At 39.6% G+C, this 17,500-nt stretch overlaps 2 protein-coding genes across 3 annotated transcripts in view; both read left to right on the top strand.

Moving 5' to 3' along the window:
* LOC135112167 (lissencephaly-1 homolog) overlaps positions 1-13,110 on the top strand; it is a 22,700-nt gene extending 9,590 nt beyond the window's left edge. For both annotated transcript variants that reach the window (XM_064026251.1, XM_064026253.1), the window contains 9 exons: positions 1,936-2,035; positions 4,970-5,123; positions 5,453-5,599; positions 6,163-6,319; positions 6,817-6,991; positions 7,276-7,411; positions 7,694-7,849; positions 8,324-8,519; positions 8,956-13,110. In XM_064026251.1, the coding sequence (XP_063882321.1) occupies positions 1,998-2,035; positions 4,970-5,123; positions 5,453-5,599; positions 6,163-6,319; positions 6,817-6,991; positions 7,276-7,411; positions 7,694-7,849; positions 8,324-8,519; positions 8,956-9,029 (1,233 nt within the window). In that variant the 5' untranslated portion in view covers positions 1,936-1,997 and the 3' untranslated portion in view covers positions 9,030-13,110. The remainder of the gene's footprint in view (positions 1-1,935; positions 2,036-4,969; positions 5,124-5,452; positions 5,600-6,162; positions 6,320-6,816; positions 6,992-7,275; positions 7,412-7,693; positions 7,850-8,323; positions 8,520-8,955) is intronic.
* A 3,765-nt stretch (positions 13,111-16,875) lies between these two features.
* Positions 16,876-17,500, top strand: part of LOC135112168 (uncharacterized) — a 42,886-nt gene continuing 42,261 nt past the window's right edge. Inside the window, exon 1 of the mRNA XM_064026254.1 lies at positions 16,876-17,086. Within this exon, the coding sequence (XP_063882324.1) occupies positions 17,002-17,086 (85 nt within the window). The 5' untranslated portion in view covers positions 16,876-17,001. The remainder of the gene's footprint in view (positions 17,087-17,500) is intronic.

The following is a 17,500-nucleotide window of genomic DNA, read 5'->3' as shown; positions in this document are numbered from 1 at the left end:
TTTGTATTATTTTTGCACACATGACTTCTTTCCCTAAAGTATTTCACTCAGTTGCTCTGTCTATAATCAGCTGTGTGTTTGTATGTATGTGTGTGTCCGTGTGGGATGGTTTGAAGGCACAATTTCCTTTTATTGCCCTCTCTTAGAAAGCTAAAGTTTCTTGCATCTTTCTTTAAAACATTTCTTACATAATCTCTTACTGTGTATGTGTCATTGTGGGTAAGGTGGAGCTGGCAGAGTCTGGTTGTTCTCACAGCACTCCTTTAAAACTCTTACTGTGTGTATGTGTGTGTGTGTGTCATTGTTAGGTAATGCAAAGATGGCAGAGTCTGGGTATTACACAGCTTTCCTTTAAAATTTTGTGTGTGTGTGTGTGTGTGTGTGTGTGTGTGTGTGTGTGTGTGTGTGTGTGTGTGTGTGTGTGTGTGTGTCATTACAAGGTAACATCTTGATGTTCTCATATCTTTCCTTTAAAACTCTTCTTACTTAATATTTTGCTGTGTGTGTGTGTTGTGGTGTGGGATGGGATGGAGATGATATTAGCAGATTTTTATTACATCTTGCCTTGAACTCTTCTTTTCTTGCATAATATCCTGGTATGTTCATGTTTGTATGTACGTGCCCAACCCTTTAAGAGAAGACAGGGACGTTGAACAAAAGGATGACAATGGTGATATTTACATATATTTGAGTGTGTGTGTGTGTGTGTGTGTGTGTGCACGCGCGTCTTTCTGATGAGGCAGTGGCAATGAAAGGAACAGCCTCACTGTCTCGGCCAGCCACAGTGTGCAGTACCTACCTGGCTCTGAAGGGTTTGTGCAAGTCACCTGGTGCAACACAAATATGCTAATGTGGTGACATCATCATCCCCACCCCTTCCCTTCCCTTGCCACCCCTCATTCCCTCTTTCCTTCCCACCCACCTACTAGCCAGCCAGTCAGCCTCCCAGTACCTTGCCTTGCTGTACCTGGGAGTGCCTCATGGGGAGTGGCTCGGGTGCATGTGTCTGACTGGCGTTAGTCATGCATCAGGTTTTCTTTTACTTTTTCTTCTTTTGTGTGTATATATATATATATATATATATATATATATATATATATATATATATATATATATATATATATATATATATATATATATATATATATATATATATATATATATTATATTATATTATTTCACTGTTATTTTGGGATTTTCATTTATTTTTTTTATTTTTGAGATTTGGTTGTGTTGTAGCCATTATTTTTGTTTTCTTTATTATTGTTATTATTTTTTGGGTAGTTTCATAATCTTTTTTATGTTCTAGTACTGGCTGTTTTTTGTTGTTTTCTTCATTATATATATATATATATATATATATATATATATATATATATATATATATATATATATATATATATATATATATATATATATATATATATATATAATTTTTTATATATTTATTCATTTATTTATTTATTTTTTGTATTGTTACCTTTGGTGATATGAGTGTTGTGGTGCTGGTTGTTTTGTCATCCATTTTTTTTTGTGGTGAATGTTATTTACTGTTTTCCTTGTTCTATTTTTATTGTTCATGTGGTATTGGATTGTTTTTTATTGTTTTTCTTTATATGTTTGTGTGATTTGTCTGATTTAGTTATCTTAATATTAAGGTTATAGTGAATTTGGTATGAATGATTCTCTTTATCAATTTTTGTACAGATGAAATGAATGGTGAATGATTTTTTAATATGAATGACATTTTTTTGTACAGATTCCTTAACTCTTCAATGGGATTAGCAATATGAATGGTGCACAAAGACCTTTCTGTCCACCTTTCCCCCTTTGTGTATCTGCACAACAAAGAGTGTGTAGCAATTCATGGCAGTAATGTTAAGCTTCTATTTTTAAGTCCAATTTTACAGTTACATGTTCTTGCCTTTCCTGCAGGTATGGAGGTGTAATAAGTGTTATCCAAGAGTTGTTTGGTGCCCACAGTGAAACCTACGAACATGAAAATGGGTTTGTCGCAGCGCCAAAGAGAGGAACTGTAAGTGTCTTGAGAAGTTTGTTGTTTGGACTGACAGAGGACTGGGCAAAATGAGGGTGTGTTTATCATGTATATTGGGAACTTGAGAATGATTGGCTTAGTGTGTGTGGGTTTAAGACGACTGATGATAGGAAGTGTGTGTCTCGTAATTGTTGTTTGGACTGATGTGACTGGCTTAAATGAGGGTGTTTATTGTATATATTGGGAGCTTAAAGGTGTCTGGGTTAGTGGATTTGTGTGGGCTTGGGGATGCCTGGGTTAGTGTGTTTATATGGGTGAAATGGGTTAGTTTGTTTATCCTGCTTATTTGAGAGCTTTGGAAGGATTGGCTTAGTGTGTTTATGGCCTTAAGAATGACTGAATTAGTGAGTTTACTCTGGTTATTAATGGCTTCAAGATGCCTGGCTTAGTGTGTTTCCCTTGTGTGTTTGGAAGCTTAAGAATGGCTGGCTTAATGTGTGTTTTGTTGATAGGGACTTAGGAATAAACTGGCTTAATGTGTTTGTGTGTTTTCTTGCTTTTGAGTTGACAAATAAGTGGCATAGTTTGTTTTCCATGCTTGTTGCAGGGGCTTAGAAATAAACTGGCTTAATAAATGTGTTTTGATTTTAAGGAATTTAGGAATAAGTGGCTTAATGGGGGGGAGGAATAAGTAGCTTTGAGTGCCTTTCTTGCTTGGGTTGGAGGGATGTCTGGCTTGCTGAATGAACTGATCCTGGCTGGTGGGAATCTTGAAGTGATGAGATGCTTTTGTAGATTTTTATTTATTCATTTATTTATCTATTTATTTATTATATTTATTTATTTAGTAATGTATGAGGAGCTCTGGCCAAGGACAGTTCATGAAAGGCAATATTTATCATCCCTTATCTATTTGTTTTGACTGCTAAGTGACAGTTGGCATACTGAGGCGGATGGGGAGAGATCTAGGCTTGGGAAAGGAGGAGATGACATTTATTCAGGATGTAGCTGAAAGGACAATTTTTGTCATTCTTTTCCTGTTGTTGTTAGTTTCTCCTTTTAGCAATAATGTCACGAGTAACTTGAGTGTATTGAGCAATGTAAATACAGACAGACATGGTGTAAAATTATGTAAACTTGTTATGGAAGCCATAACAGTTGTGGCACTGTTTAAGTTAAGTTGAACTGTTAATAAGAAGCAAAAACTAAACCTTTCCTTTGATTAGATTAGTGAAACACACACACACACACACACACACACACACACACACACACACACACACACACACACACACACACACACACACAGACACAGACAATAGGGGAAGCTGTAAGAAGCCATCAGACCTTCATGTGGCAGTCTATCTATGAAACATACTTACCCATTTCCACTATCATTCCCATCCATAAATTTGTCTAACCTACTTTTAAAGCTTCTTCACACACACACACACACACACACACACACACACACACAACATATATATTAGCCATGAAATAAACAGGAAGCCAAGTAATACGGACAATCAGTTGATAGTAAAGTAATAAGGAGTCCATGGACCATTGTGTGTGTGTGTGTGTGTGTGTGTGTGTGGTGAGAATTGTTATCAGAGGACTATCAGGATGGAAATGTCATTACTGAAGACAATTAACACCCTTCCTTCTCTAATGGGATCTGTTCCCTGCCATGCCTCACTGCTGCCATATTGCAGTTGCCTCTCTCTTTTCTAGATTGAGGACTGTATTCTTACCCTTGTTCTTTCATGTGGACTATTTTTAAAGGCTGGAGATACTGAGTCATGTTTCTATGGGTGTTTTTCCTATTGATGATTCAGAATCCTTGTTAACCAATTCCTAGAATGAAAACACCCTGGAAAACCTCAGTAACTTCCAGTATAGCATGTGAAAAGTTGTCAAAATAAGTTACAGTAGTGTTTGAGTGTGTTGTGAGGCTCACTACAAGTACAGTAGCTCTTGTGGAAGAACTCTCTGTTTGAAAATTCTAGTCAGTCAGATTCCTGTGGTGACAAGTTTGCATTTCTGTCAATGAGTATGTAGTTTATCCCTTTCACTGCTAAACAGTTATTTTTCTGTGCCCACCTATGACTTTTTAGACACTTCTGTGCTATAGTCTCTTAAATAGTGCTGTTGCTTAGAAAACAAAATTAACCCCTCTACCCTCTATTTTTCTTTCTGTAGTCACACAAACTTTTTTTGTAGTGCTCATAATGTTAACAAAGGAAGACCAAAGCATTGAAGGGGTTATTTACATGAATAAAATGGACATGTGTATATTATTTAATATTGATGTCACACTTTGTAAATCAGTGATAAGGGCAGACCTGACTATCTCTGTTTGTTCTAGTTATTTTATCACGCCAAGAAATATCTTGTTATCTGTTATCTGAAGTAATTATTAATTATGGCTTATTAATGCATCTTCATAGTAACAAGGCCATAGGCAAATGTCAGTTAGTTTCTTTGGTGTTATCTTCAAGAAATAAGATTATGATTGATATTTCATTATCAAAAGTATCTGTGGCTGATGAGTATGGAGTGTCTTGAGGAAGCAAGGAAACAAATCAGCTTCACTGAGGCTGCCAGGCCAGGAATGATTTATTTTGTGCACCCAGTAATTAACACCTCTTCTGATTTGGAGCTATGAACTCTGGTCCATTGCCTCATTCCTTATAATAAACCCAGTGTTACACATCACTAATAATTCTGAGCAATGAACCCTCATAACCACTTCACTACACTTGTTTTCCTCTCAAGCTCTGTGGTAACAAGGCCTTAGGTGACTGCCTTGTAGTTTTTCTGTATAGTGTTTCATCTTTTAGGCGCAAGAAGGTGGCTATGTTACCATCTTATCAGGTATCCAAGACTTATTACTACAGGTCCTTTTCTGTTTATATGTGTAGTAATAACGCTATAGCTGACTTATTACATGTTCTTTCCTCTCTCTCTTTGCAGTAATAAGGCCATAGCTGACTATCTGTGCAGCAATGGCTACATGGACGCTCTGGAAGCCTTCAAGGCAGAGGCAGACATGCCTGGCGAAATTGAAAGAAAGTACGCTGGACTCCTTGAAAAGAAATGGTGCTCCGTCATCAGGCTCCAGAAGAAGGTGAGGAGGGATGGTGTCGATGGTGGTGGGTGCTGGGAAGAGACAGGACATGGGTTTTGGATTGTGATTTCACATTTCTGTTGGTGGAGAATAATTTGACCAAATTTACTTAGTTGAAGAATAATTTTTCTGAAGATTTCTAGGTTGAAGTCAGATTTTGAAGTTGAAGAATTGTTTGAGGTCCAATTTCTGAACCTGAAGAATGATTTTGGTCTAGATTTCTGAATTTCTTAATTATTTGGGTTGAGGTTGTGTGTGTGTGTGTGTGTGTGTGTGTGTGTGTGTAACTCATAAATAATTAACATACTCACCTATGACATCGTTCTCAGGTGATGGAGCTGGAGGTGAAGCTGAATGAAGCCGAAAGAGAATACATTGCAGGAGCTCCAACTCGGGACAAACGATCACCGTCAGAATGGATTCCTCGGCCCCCAGAGAAGTACTGCCTCACCGGCCACAGAGCGCCCGTCACCAGGGTGAGGCTCAGCGAGAGGGACAGGAGACTGGGAGAACTGGAGCCTGGCAGACTTAAATGTATAGATAAATGTGGAGATTGTTACTGTTTTGGATCTTAGGGAGGGATCATGAAGCATAGATAAAATATTAGGATGAGACACTGAGGAGGACAGGAGACTGAGAGAATTGGAGCCTTATTGAATTAAATGTATAGATAAACATGATGGTTGTTATTATATTGGATTATCACTGTATCAGATCACACAGGAGTGACAGAGGGTAGATAGTGAATGTAGCAGGGTGAGGCACAGTGAGGATGGGAGAATGGGAGCACTGGAGCCTAGGAAAATTAAATGTGTTGATAAACATGGAGATTGTCATTGTAGTGGATTGTCTCCGGGAGGACTCATTAATGGCTAGATAGTCAACAGTGAAGAGGACGGTAGACTGGGAGAACTGGAGCCTTGTGAAATTAATAGAGATAAACATGGAGATTGTCATGGGATTGATTTGTTATTGTATTGGATTGTATCTCAGGGAGAAGTCATGAAGGGTAGACAGCTGATGGTTCTCTTCCCTGCAGGTTATTATCCACCCCATGTATTCCTTGATGGTTTCATCCAGCGAAGATGGAACCATCAAGGTCTGGGACTATGAGACAGGCGACTACGAGAAGACCCTCAAGGGCCACACCGACAGCATCCAGGACATTGCCTTCGACCATGGCGGGAAGTTCTTAGGTGGGTCTTGGCTTGGAAGAGAGAGAGTACCAAATATAAACTTTTAACTAAGTGAATAATCATTTGTCTTGGGAATTGAGTTAGATTCTTATGATTGAAAATTTCTTTGAGAGAAAGAGATGGAGAGGGAATTATAACCTTGTCATCAAATGTAAACTTTAAATAGAGAGGGTAACCATTCATCTCTGCAATTGAATTTGACTTTGATTAGAAATATCTCCTGACAGAGAGAGAGAGAGAGAGAGAGAGAGAGAGAGAGAGAGAGAGAGAGAGAGAGAGAGAGAGAGAGACACTTGACACTATATACAAACTTCACAAGAGGCAGTAACTAATAATCACTAATTAAATTTGAGTTTGATTAATGAGGAGGAATTTCATCAATCAGTAGCATTTCAAAGGTCTTCTTCCCCTGTCATTACTCAGTGATGTATTTTTCATCTTCTGAGCCATGCAAGGGAGTAGTAGAGGAGTAACAGTTGCATTGCCTTCCCTTGCAGTGTCATGTAGCGCTGACATGTCTATCAAGCTGTGGGACTTCTCCTCCTATGAGTGTGTCAAGACCATGCATGGCCACGACCACAACGTATCCTCAGTCACCTTCATGCCCTCGGGAGACTACCTCCTCAGCTGCTCCAGAGATAAAACCATCAAAATGTGGGAGGTGGCTACAGGGTAAGCAGGAGGCAGCATTTCTGTGGGATATTTACAGTGTTTTGTCTGGTGTCTTGGTTTATCTTTCTGTCATGAACCACCAGTGGCTTGATTTGATTTAGGCCTAAGGAATGCATTATGGTGTGAATGTGGGTGTCTGTGTGTATATTAATGCGTGTGTGTGTGCTTTAGCCATGTTTTGGCTAATCACATATGTTGTAGTGGGTGATGTTGGCTCAGCATATTGGGAGACAATATATAAGGGTTTAATGGTGGTGGTGATATTGATGGTGTTGATGCTGCAGATACTGTGTGAAGACCTTCACTGGACACCGAGAGTGGGTGAGGATGGTACGAGTCTGCAATGATGGCTCCCTCATCGCCTCGTGCTCCAACGACCAAACAGTGCGAGTCTGGCTCACCGCTACCAAGGAATGCAAGGTACAGCCTGGGGGGGGGTGACGTGTGTGTGTGTGTGTGTGTGTGTGTGGCAGGGGAAGTGGAGTGAATGTTTATTGTGTTTCTATGTAGACGATCCTTCCCTATTTTCTTGACAAGCAGAGAAATTAGAAATGTTTATTTCACTGCACATTGTAACATATAATTTTTTGGTTTTGGATACAGTTTAATGCATTGTGTTGGGTATACAAATAGTTTATGTTATTTGCTTTATTTGTGAGCCAGTGTGTAGTGACTAGATAAGCAAACTCCTTCCATCATCAGGCCGAACTTCGAGAGCACGACCATGTGGTGGAGTGCATTGCCTGGTGTGAGGGCAATGCCAGCAATGCCGTGAATGAAGCTGTTGCTACAGATAACCGAAAGCCAACCTACCAGGGTCCCTTCTTGATGTCCGGCTCCAGGGACAAGACTATCAAGGTGGGGACATCAAGTATTTTAAATGTATCAATGTCAGTAATCTTGTATTCTGAATATTTCACTGTTCTTAGTATAGAGGAGTGCAGGTATGCAATGATTTAAAGTAGTACCTGTGTATGGAGGGTGTGGATATAAAGTTTTTAAAATCTATCAGCCAGCAGTCTTAGATTCTGAATATTTCACTGTGCATAGAATAGAATATAGTAGTGCAGACATGTGATAATTTAACGTGGTACTCGTATGTGAAGAGTGCAATGAGCCTTGAAACCACTACTGATGTGTGTACTGTATGTGAATGGCAGGTTTTCAAGGTGGGGACATCAAGTTTCTTAAAATTTTCAGTCAGTCATCTTGGATTCTGAATATTTTTCTTTGTTGATAAGTGATGATTTAATTGACTTAATGTGGTACCTGTACATGGATGGGGAACCATGAAAGTATTACTAATGTGTGTACTGTGTGTGTGAATGGCAGGTTTGGGATGTGGGTGTGGGCCTGTGCCTCTTTTCTCTGGTGGGTCACGACAACTGGGTACGAGGCCTGGTGGTTCACCCTGGCGGCAAGTACATCCTCTCAGCCTCTGACGACAAGACAGTCCGAGTGTGGGACATTAAGAACAAGCGTTGCCAAAAGACCCTGGATGCTCACTCTCATTTCTGTACATCCTTAGGTAAGTGTGGCTGTGCAGGTGTATGGGATTGTGTGAATTAAAGGAATTTTGGTTTGTTGCTTTGTTTATGGTGTTTCAGTAGAATTGTAGCAGTTATTTGTGATGTTTTTAGAAGAATTTTAGGGGGGTTTTGTTACTCTTATTTCCTTACATCTTTAGGTAAGTGTAGCTGTGCAAGTGTGTGGAAATGTATGATTTAAAGAAGTTTTGATTTGTTTGCATTATCTATGGTGTTTTAGTATGGCATATTTGTGATGTTTTTAGTAAGATTCTATGTAGAGGAGTATTGGCTTTTGTTTATTTGTTGATGTGTTTTAGTAGGATACCTTTGAAGTTTTGGTTTGTTTATCATTGTTTAAGGTGGTTTTTGGTATTGGAGGAGTCTCGGCATGTTTTATTTTTTGGCAGTATTTTGTACGAGGGTATTTTTTTCCAGACATGCACCGAACTGCACCGTACGTCATCACCGGCAGCGTGGACCAGACCATCAAGGTGTGGGAGTGTCGCTAACATGAGGGTGTGCCAGCCAGCCAGTCTCCCCTTCCCACCCCACCCCTTCCTCCCCACTGCACGCTGTCACTGCCGCCACAGACACTGATGATGATGCCACTGCTGCTCCCTGACCCCCCCTGCACTGCTGTCTGTGATCCCCTGCCCCGTGGCTGCTCTGGTGGTGGTGATGGTGGTGGTAGTGGTGGTGGCCACACTGGGCACCTTGTCAGGGGTGGTGTCACCCTCTTTGCCCTGCTGTTTGATCTTAAAGGAGCTGGAACATGGGCAGTGTGCAGTAAGAGGCAAGTGGCACCATGTTTTTGGGAGGAGAAAACCCAAGTAATTTATTTCTTTAATTTATTATTACCACAAAATATAATGAGAGTACCACCCTTTTGACAGTAACTTGGGCATGACTAGGGCGCCAGGGAAGCTAAGGGGCGTCCAGGGTGGGCTCAGAGCACCTGTGTATAGCTGCTTCTTGTGTTGCCTCCTTATCTTGCACTCACCACAAGGCCGAGGCTGCTCACTAGCAGTTCGGGTGTGATGTGTCGCTGATCCTCTGTTGTTTTTACACCAAAGAAGAGTAGAGGTGTTTCTTCAAAACCTGTGAATGTTTAACATGAGCTCATTTGTATTTGTGATTCTTCATTCCCAGGTGATCAGAGGAAAACTTTGATGATATAAAATTACTGTAACATTGTAAATATTGAAGTAGCCACTTATAGTTACTTATACAACAGCTATGTTTTGAAGACTATAATGGAGGGCAAGGATGAAATAAGTAGGCAGCAGTACAGCAATGCTTGTTTCGTGTGCTGTGGAGCAGGCAGCAGGTGGCAGGCCAGGCCTCCACCCCCGGGCTGGGCTCATCAGGGAGCAGGAGGGCAAGCAGAGCGAGCAGGGTGCACAGGGCCTGCCCCCCAGCACACCATGCGACGCGAGCCCTGGGAGACAGGAGAGGCTAGTTCAGTACAGGCAGTCTGGTGCTACTCTGCCCCAACCTCCCCCACCACCTGCTGGTGGGGGCGCCGGGCGGTTGGTGGCTGTTACCTCGGTTGTGTCTGGCGGGGCCAAGTGCTCCCACGTTCACCTTTCATCCCAGACAATACCAGTCTTAACTTTACTCCTTCATTTTGTCACTCTTTGCTACCTATATCTTCCCCACGTCTAGATTTCATGGCAGATCTTTGAAGTCAAATTAGCGAGGCACAAACGGTGCCTTTTTTATATAAACTAACATGCTGTGATTACCTTATATAGTCTACACTTTACAGAGCTTTAGTATATTTTTTGTATTTTTGTACTATTTAATGTAGCCACGTGGTTTTGATTGTCACATTGGCATCAATCAATCACTGACTATCTTGTGTTAATTATTATAAAGAAGCTGGAGCTACGATGAGGCTGCCTTGCTTGGCCAACTAGTGAAGGAACAGCACCACCAGTAGCAAACAGTCACCCTGCCTTGGACTATGCCTGTGCCTGCACTGCCAGAGGGTAGTGTCATGCAAACCTTGAACAGTACCACACTAGTTCAGTAAGCAGTACTAGAGAGGCCGGCTCTACTGTATTTGACAACTGAAAATGGCTGCCACAAGGTCTTAGCTGTGTTGCATAATATGTTAATGAATAGTCCATGGGGCTGGTTAGTTTCAGATTTATTATCATATAATGTGTGTGCTTGTGTGTGTAGTATGCATATACCATTCTGCATCGTGGTGCATACTTGTATATGCATAGTAGCACATTCTTTTTCTTTGAATTAAAACTCAACTGTATACTTATACATGCATATACCCTTCTGCATTGTGCATATTTGTATATGCATAGTAGCACATTCTTTTTCTTTGAATAAAAGTCACCTGTATACTTATACATGCATAAACATTCATTACATTTACTCTTTACAATGCTAGATCTGAGGCCTAAGTGACTGTATACATAGTGGCAGCCGAGGAAAGTGTCAAACATGTCCCGCTTTAGTCATCAGATGCCGCTGTCATTTGACTCTGCTCCTCTCACTAGTGTGTAGCCAAATAGAGTGTAAGTGCATTTTGGTGCAGACTTTTTTTTTCTTATTGTTTTACAGTTATTTATATTTATTTGATATGTATGACTTACTCTAAACAAGTTTGTGAAGGTGGGGCCATAGAAGCTGCCGGAGACATCCTAAAAATGGCACTCAGGACAGCTGACGATGCTTTCTCTTCCTGTGCTAGTACTTTGCAACACAGGTCAGCTGGGGAGGGCTGCAGCCACTCTGGCCAGCGTGCGGGAGGGACCTACAAGTCAGAGGCAGTGACCCTGGTGGCCGGGCACATCAACAGTGTCGGGTAACATTGTCTTTCATGAAGCAGACGCATGCTTGGCACAATCAGTTACCAGTTCATTCTGAGTTGTATCCACATTCCATAGCTTGTGGTGACTGGTGGTGAGCCGTGACTTGGGCATGGTGTACTGTGAGTGTGCCGTGCTGTGGTCACTAATACTTCAAGTTGTTGCTTGGCCAATGAGGAGAAAAATGCTGTCTGTTCCTGAAAGGTAATGTTTGCTGACGGCTGGAAAAAAAAACCTATATAAATTTCAAGTAACTAACCAATTTTTTGTCACGATATAGTCTCATACACACTAATGTTGATGTCAATATACGAGTCCATGTCTTATTTATTGTTTTGAGAGTCAGTTGTGCTGGTTGAGTTTTATTGTTGATGAGTAACACATGAAACAGGTACTTGTTCATGATCAGCGTCGGTTCACTACTACCAACTGTCTTTGGCATTTTTTTTTTTCAATAAAGCTAAAGTTCCATGTCAGTCTTGAACGTGTCATTGAAGATTTGTTTATTTTTTGTGGGTTGTGCACCCTTAACAAGGTCACTGTTTTGATGTTTGTTCAAGCTGGAAGTTGGTCTAACTCACTACCTAACCCAGGTAACTCATGACCACTGGTGGGCTCTCTTGGGATTCCTAACAGTAAAAAAAAAAATAAATAAAAATAAATAGATAAAAAATCAGCCTGAGAAAATTAAATGAACCTGATACGAGGTAAGTCTGAAAAAAAGGGCACAATTTTGTTTAGTTGTCGTCGTAGTCACCAGCATCGTTCCAGCTGAAACGCTTGTTACCCCCCCACAAGAGGAATGCGTCAACCAATCCTCCAAGCGATTTCAGGCACAGACTTTTGAGTTCACTTCAGTTTTCAGGTGTTGTGGACCTCTGCTCTTGCTAGCTTAGAGAGACGTCACACCCTGAACGTTGGCGGGGCACCTCCCTCATCTGTCACCACCACACACTCTTCCTTGGTTAGCCTCCGTGTCTCAGAAGTGAACTTGGTTTCCCTTATATACATACATACATACATATATATATATCTATAAATATATACATACATATATATGCATTAAAATTGATGTTCACACCTGTCTTTTAGTGAAACCGTTCCTGAATGTAACACGACCACTCACTCTCCTCGTCAAGGTCTTGCCTGTCATTGATGGCTGATTAACGCACTCTATCCTGCGCGTCGTCTCTTTCCGTTTTGGTTTTCGTGGCGTAATCTTATCAATAGTTTAATGTTTTTTCAGTCAGACTGAATTTTGGACAACCTGCATGACAACTTTTTTGTTTTTATTTATTATTTTTTGTGATATATATATTTTTCCTTTGACATTCTTGCTTTTCTGTATTTCTCTGTGTTTTTGCATGCTTTTGCTCATGGTGACAGTAGGAGTGTGCATGTTGAGAACCTCTAATGACAACAACTCTGTCACAAGCAATCATGAGAGCGCTGTATTGTGCGACGTACGACCTTTGTCTCAGCGGGAGGAGGAAGATTACGTGCTATTTAGACGTGAGATAGTTACTGTACCCCAGCCTGAACATCTTGGCAGCTTGGAACAAAACCAATCCAAACCTGCAGCCATTTTCATTTAAGCTTTGAATTATTTTATGTAGAGGAGGAATTTCATGGGCCTTTTAATTAGTTGCTTTGTACGACTTTGTTACTGCTGAACACTGTACATAATTACTACCTTCTCTTCTCTGTACATTTATTCTATAAACGTTAAGTAACAAGTGAATAAATTCGATGTACACCAGACAGCTTTATTATTTTTCTCCCTGAGTTACTGGCGGCACAAATAGCAGCACTGCATTCTGCTAGCACTGTGAGGTGTGATGCAAATTACTAGTCAAGAAATGAATGTTTTTATTTGATTTTATTTGCAAAATTATAGGAAACCACTTTTTTCCTTATTCTTTTTTTTTATTGGCACTGTAGATGTGATGAAAGTTGGTAGTTGATTTTTATTTATTTCTGCAGAGTATTAGGAAATAGTTTTTTCTTAATTAATTTTTTTCTTAACTTCTTTTTTCCTTGTTGGCAGTGAGATGTGATGAAAGTTAATGGTCAACACATGAGTGTTATGAGTTTATTTTATTTTACAGAATGTTAGGAAATAGACTTTGCCTTTATATTTCAATTTTTTCCTCGTTGGCACTGTGGGGCGTGATGCAAGTTGTTAGTGAACAGGTGAATGTTATTTTATTTATATTACAGAATGTTAGAAAAGTTTTTTGTTTTCCTTTTCTTTTTACATGAATAACCCTTTATCACTACAGGCATACTTATCACTAAAATGGGATGTTTTAGTTTATTCATTATTTACATTGCAGTCATGGTGCTTTATTTTGCTATTAATGAAATTTTATTTATTCACTCACTGATTTATCTCGACTGCAGAATATTAGAACATTGTACAGTTTTTAAGTGCATTGTTATTTATTAGTATCCATATTATTGAATGTGAGAACGTTACACAGTTTTAAGTTTTATATATAAATTGAGCTTTATTATGCCTTTTGCTATAACTTGCTGTGTTATTTTTTGTTATATCTTACAATATCAGGGCACTACACAGTTCTCATTTAGTTTTATGCATGAATGAAGCTTGATCATACATTTTTTTTTCACTTTGCTGTCTTATTTTGTTATATATTGCATCATGTTTATTTAGAAAGCAGTGTGTGTGGGTGTTACTGAGGTAAAGGTTAATTTGGTAAAGATCAAAGGTGATGAATGGAAACGCTACTGGGAAAACAAAGGTGATGAAACAGGAGCCATTAGCTGGGAGAAGCAGGCACTACCAGCAGGGTGCTGCAGGCACTACTAGCAGGGTGCTGCAGGCACTACCAGCAGGGTGCTGCAGGCACTACCAGCAGGGTGCTGCAGGCACTACCAGCAGGGTGCAGCAGGGATTACCATCAGGGTGCAGCAGACACTACCAGCAGGGTGCTGCAGGCACTACCAGCAGGGTGCAGCAGGGATTACCATCAGGGTGCAGCAGACACTACCAGCAGTGTGCTGCAGGCACTACCAACAGGGTGCAGCAGGGATTACCATCAGGGTGCAGCAGGGATTACCATCAGGGTGCAGCAGACACTACCAGTAGGGTGCAGCAGGCACTACCAGCAGGGTGCAGTAGACACTACCAGCAGGGTGCAGCAGACACTACCAGCAGGGTGCAGCAGACACTACCAGCAGGGTGCAGCAGGCACTACCAGCAGGGTGCAGCAGGCACTACCAGCAGGGTGCAGCAGGCACTACCAGCAGGGTGCAGCAGACACTACCAGCAGGGTGCAGCAGGCACTACCAGCAGGGTGCAGCAGGCACTACCAGCAGGGTGCAGCAGACACTACCAGCAGGGTGCAGCAGACACTACCAGCAGGGTGCAGCAGGCACTACCAGCAGGGTGCAGCAGGCACTACCAGCAGGGTGCAGCAGGCACTACCAGCAGGGTGCAGCAGACACTACCAGCAGGGTGCAGCAGGCACTACCAGCAGGGTGCAGCAGGCACTACCAGCAGGGTGCAGCAGGCACTACCAGCAGGGTGTAGCAGGCACTACCAGCGGGGTGATAAGAGAGAGAGAGAGAGAGAGAGAGAGAGAGAGAGAGAGATTGTTGAAAGTTATTATTACAAGTTTCAGTTTCGTCTTCATGCAGTTCATTGTAATTTAGAAAAAAAAAATGTTAGAACAGCATCACGACAATAGTTTGTGTATTAATTATCATTATTATTATTATTATTTATTTGATTTTTTCGATATTTTTATTATTCTCATCGTTATCATTTTAATTGAAGGAGACCAGCTAAATAAAAAAAAAAAAAATGCCGCTCTAAAAAAAAAAATAGATAAATAAATAAAAAGAAAGGCCAAAATAAAAGGCCAGTGTAGTTCCCTGATGAACGAACGGATTTCATAATCCTTTAAGTAAAACGACTATAGAAGTCTTGATAACATATTAAAAAAAAGGGAGCATGTATAAAACTATACATTTGAATCAATATATCTACAAAAGTAAAAAAAAAAAAATAAATAAATAAATAAAATAACACAAAATATAAGTAATAGAAATATATTTGGCACATATCTATACCTAATTACTTTCCTTAAATTCGAGAGAGAGAGAGAGAGAGAGAATCTCTGACTCGGTGGCGGTGCCTCTCAGCTACTGAGCCTCAGTGCTGCCTGGACTCTCACGGGGAGGGGATTGTCTGGGTCGGCGGTGCAAAGTTTTCGTGTTCCTCACCCCGCATCCTGTGTGATACTGAACACAAACGCTTGGTGCTTCTTGTGTTGATTGCCTCACCGACTTGACGGGTGTAGTATTGTTGGACCTGAAGAAGAAATGGAAGCTTGAGGTGTTGGTAATTGCAGTTTTTATTTAAGATTGAGAACAGAAAAATATAAAATAAAGAAGACCCGATGACGTAAGACGAAATATAAACATTGCCTCAATGACTTGACGCGTGTATTACTGAGACCTGAAATAATGGAAGCTTGAGGAGTTGGTCAATGAACCTGACAAATGAAAAAAAGTAACAAGTAAATAAAAAAAAAAAAAATCGATTATGTAAGACTGATTATAAATATGAGGTGCTTCTGTCGTGCTTAATTCAGTTTGCACGTGTATCAGTAAGGGCGATGGAGGCCTGAGGTGATGATAATTGGAGTTGTTATTTGTTAAGACTGAGAAACTGAAAAAAAAAGAATAAATAAAAATAAAAATCGATGAGGTAAGCATGAATATAAAAACATCAAGTGCTTCTGTGTTAATCGCCTCACTGACTTGGATGACGACTGAATTAAGTAATGGAAGCTCGAGATGTTAGTTAGCAAACTTGTTATTTTAAGAATGAAAACAGAAGAAGTGGCGTAAGACAATATAAACACCATGGACTCCTGTAAACACACATTAAAAAAAAAAATAATAATAATAATCAAGTTCATAAACAGATGAAAAAAAAAAAAAAACTCGAAATTGTAGTAACTGAACGAAACTAAACTAAGAAAAAAAAAAAACCCTGCATTTTAACAAACTAACTAAGGAAAAGAAACAATAATTAAATAGAAAGCGAAGTAATAAAGTAGAGCGAGGAGATAATTATTATTACAGGTGACGGCAGCGCCAGGTGTCATAATAAAAAGGGGAAAAAAAGAAAGAAAATTGTTTGCAAGGAAATTATTAGACTGTGTTTATCGTTATTATTATTATTATTATTATTATTATTATTATTATTATTATTATCATCATCATTGTGTTGTTGAGAGTTTGTTACATTGATTTAAGAAGAAGAAGAAGAAGAAGAAGAAGAGAGAGAGAGAGAGAGAGAGAGAGAGAGAGAGAGAGAGAGAGAGAGAGAGAGAGAGAGAGAGAGAGAGACTAAACTACACTCACTAAAGATAAAACAAAAACAAGAGTATATAGATAAACATCCAGAAGACAAAAATAAAACAAATATATACATTCAATAACAAGAAACCAAAACAGTGGACTCGTGTGGGAAAAAAAAACAAAAACAAAAACAAAGGTGAAAAAGGAGAGAGAGAGAAAAAAAAAAAAAAAGTGAGAAAACCCTACTAAGAAGGAAGTGTGTGTGTGTGTGTGTGTGTGTGTGTGTGTGTGTGTGTGTGTGTGTGTGTGCATCATGCCGTGTTCCGCCCACCACCACCATCATCACCTCCTCGTCCTTCTCGTCCTCCTCCTCCTCCTCCTCGAGCTCTCTGATAATGGTAAGTACTTTCAGTTAGTAAGAATGAATAAATAGATAAATAGATGAATATTGTATTATTTGTGTTTATAATATCCCCGTTTTTTCTTTTCTTTTTTCTTTGTTTTTTTTTCTTATTCTTTTTCTTTTTTTGTTGTTCTTTTCTTATCTTTATTATTATTATTATTATTATTATTATTATTATTATTATTATTATTATTATTATTATTATTATTTTCGTGGTGCGAATTTGTGTATTTTTTTTTTATATTTCATCATTATTATTATTATCATAACCATTATAATAATTTAGGTTAGCGTTCTTGTGATGATTCATCTATGTATCTACTTTATTCTATTTTATTTATTTATTGGATCAAGCATTCATTCATTCATTTATTTATGCACTTAGCTGTCTGAATACTTTTATAGGATT

Source organism: Scylla paramamosain, chromosome 23 (assembly GCF_035594125.1).
Source record: "Scylla paramamosain isolate STU-SP2022 chromosome 23, ASM3559412v1, whole genome shotgun sequence".
In the NCBI taxonomy this organism is placed as follows: Eukaryota; Metazoa; Arthropoda; class Malacostraca; order Decapoda; family Portunidae; genus Scylla; species Scylla paramamosain.
Note: the sequence above shows the minus strand (reverse complement) of the source record. Positions and strands in the feature narration are given on the sequence as shown.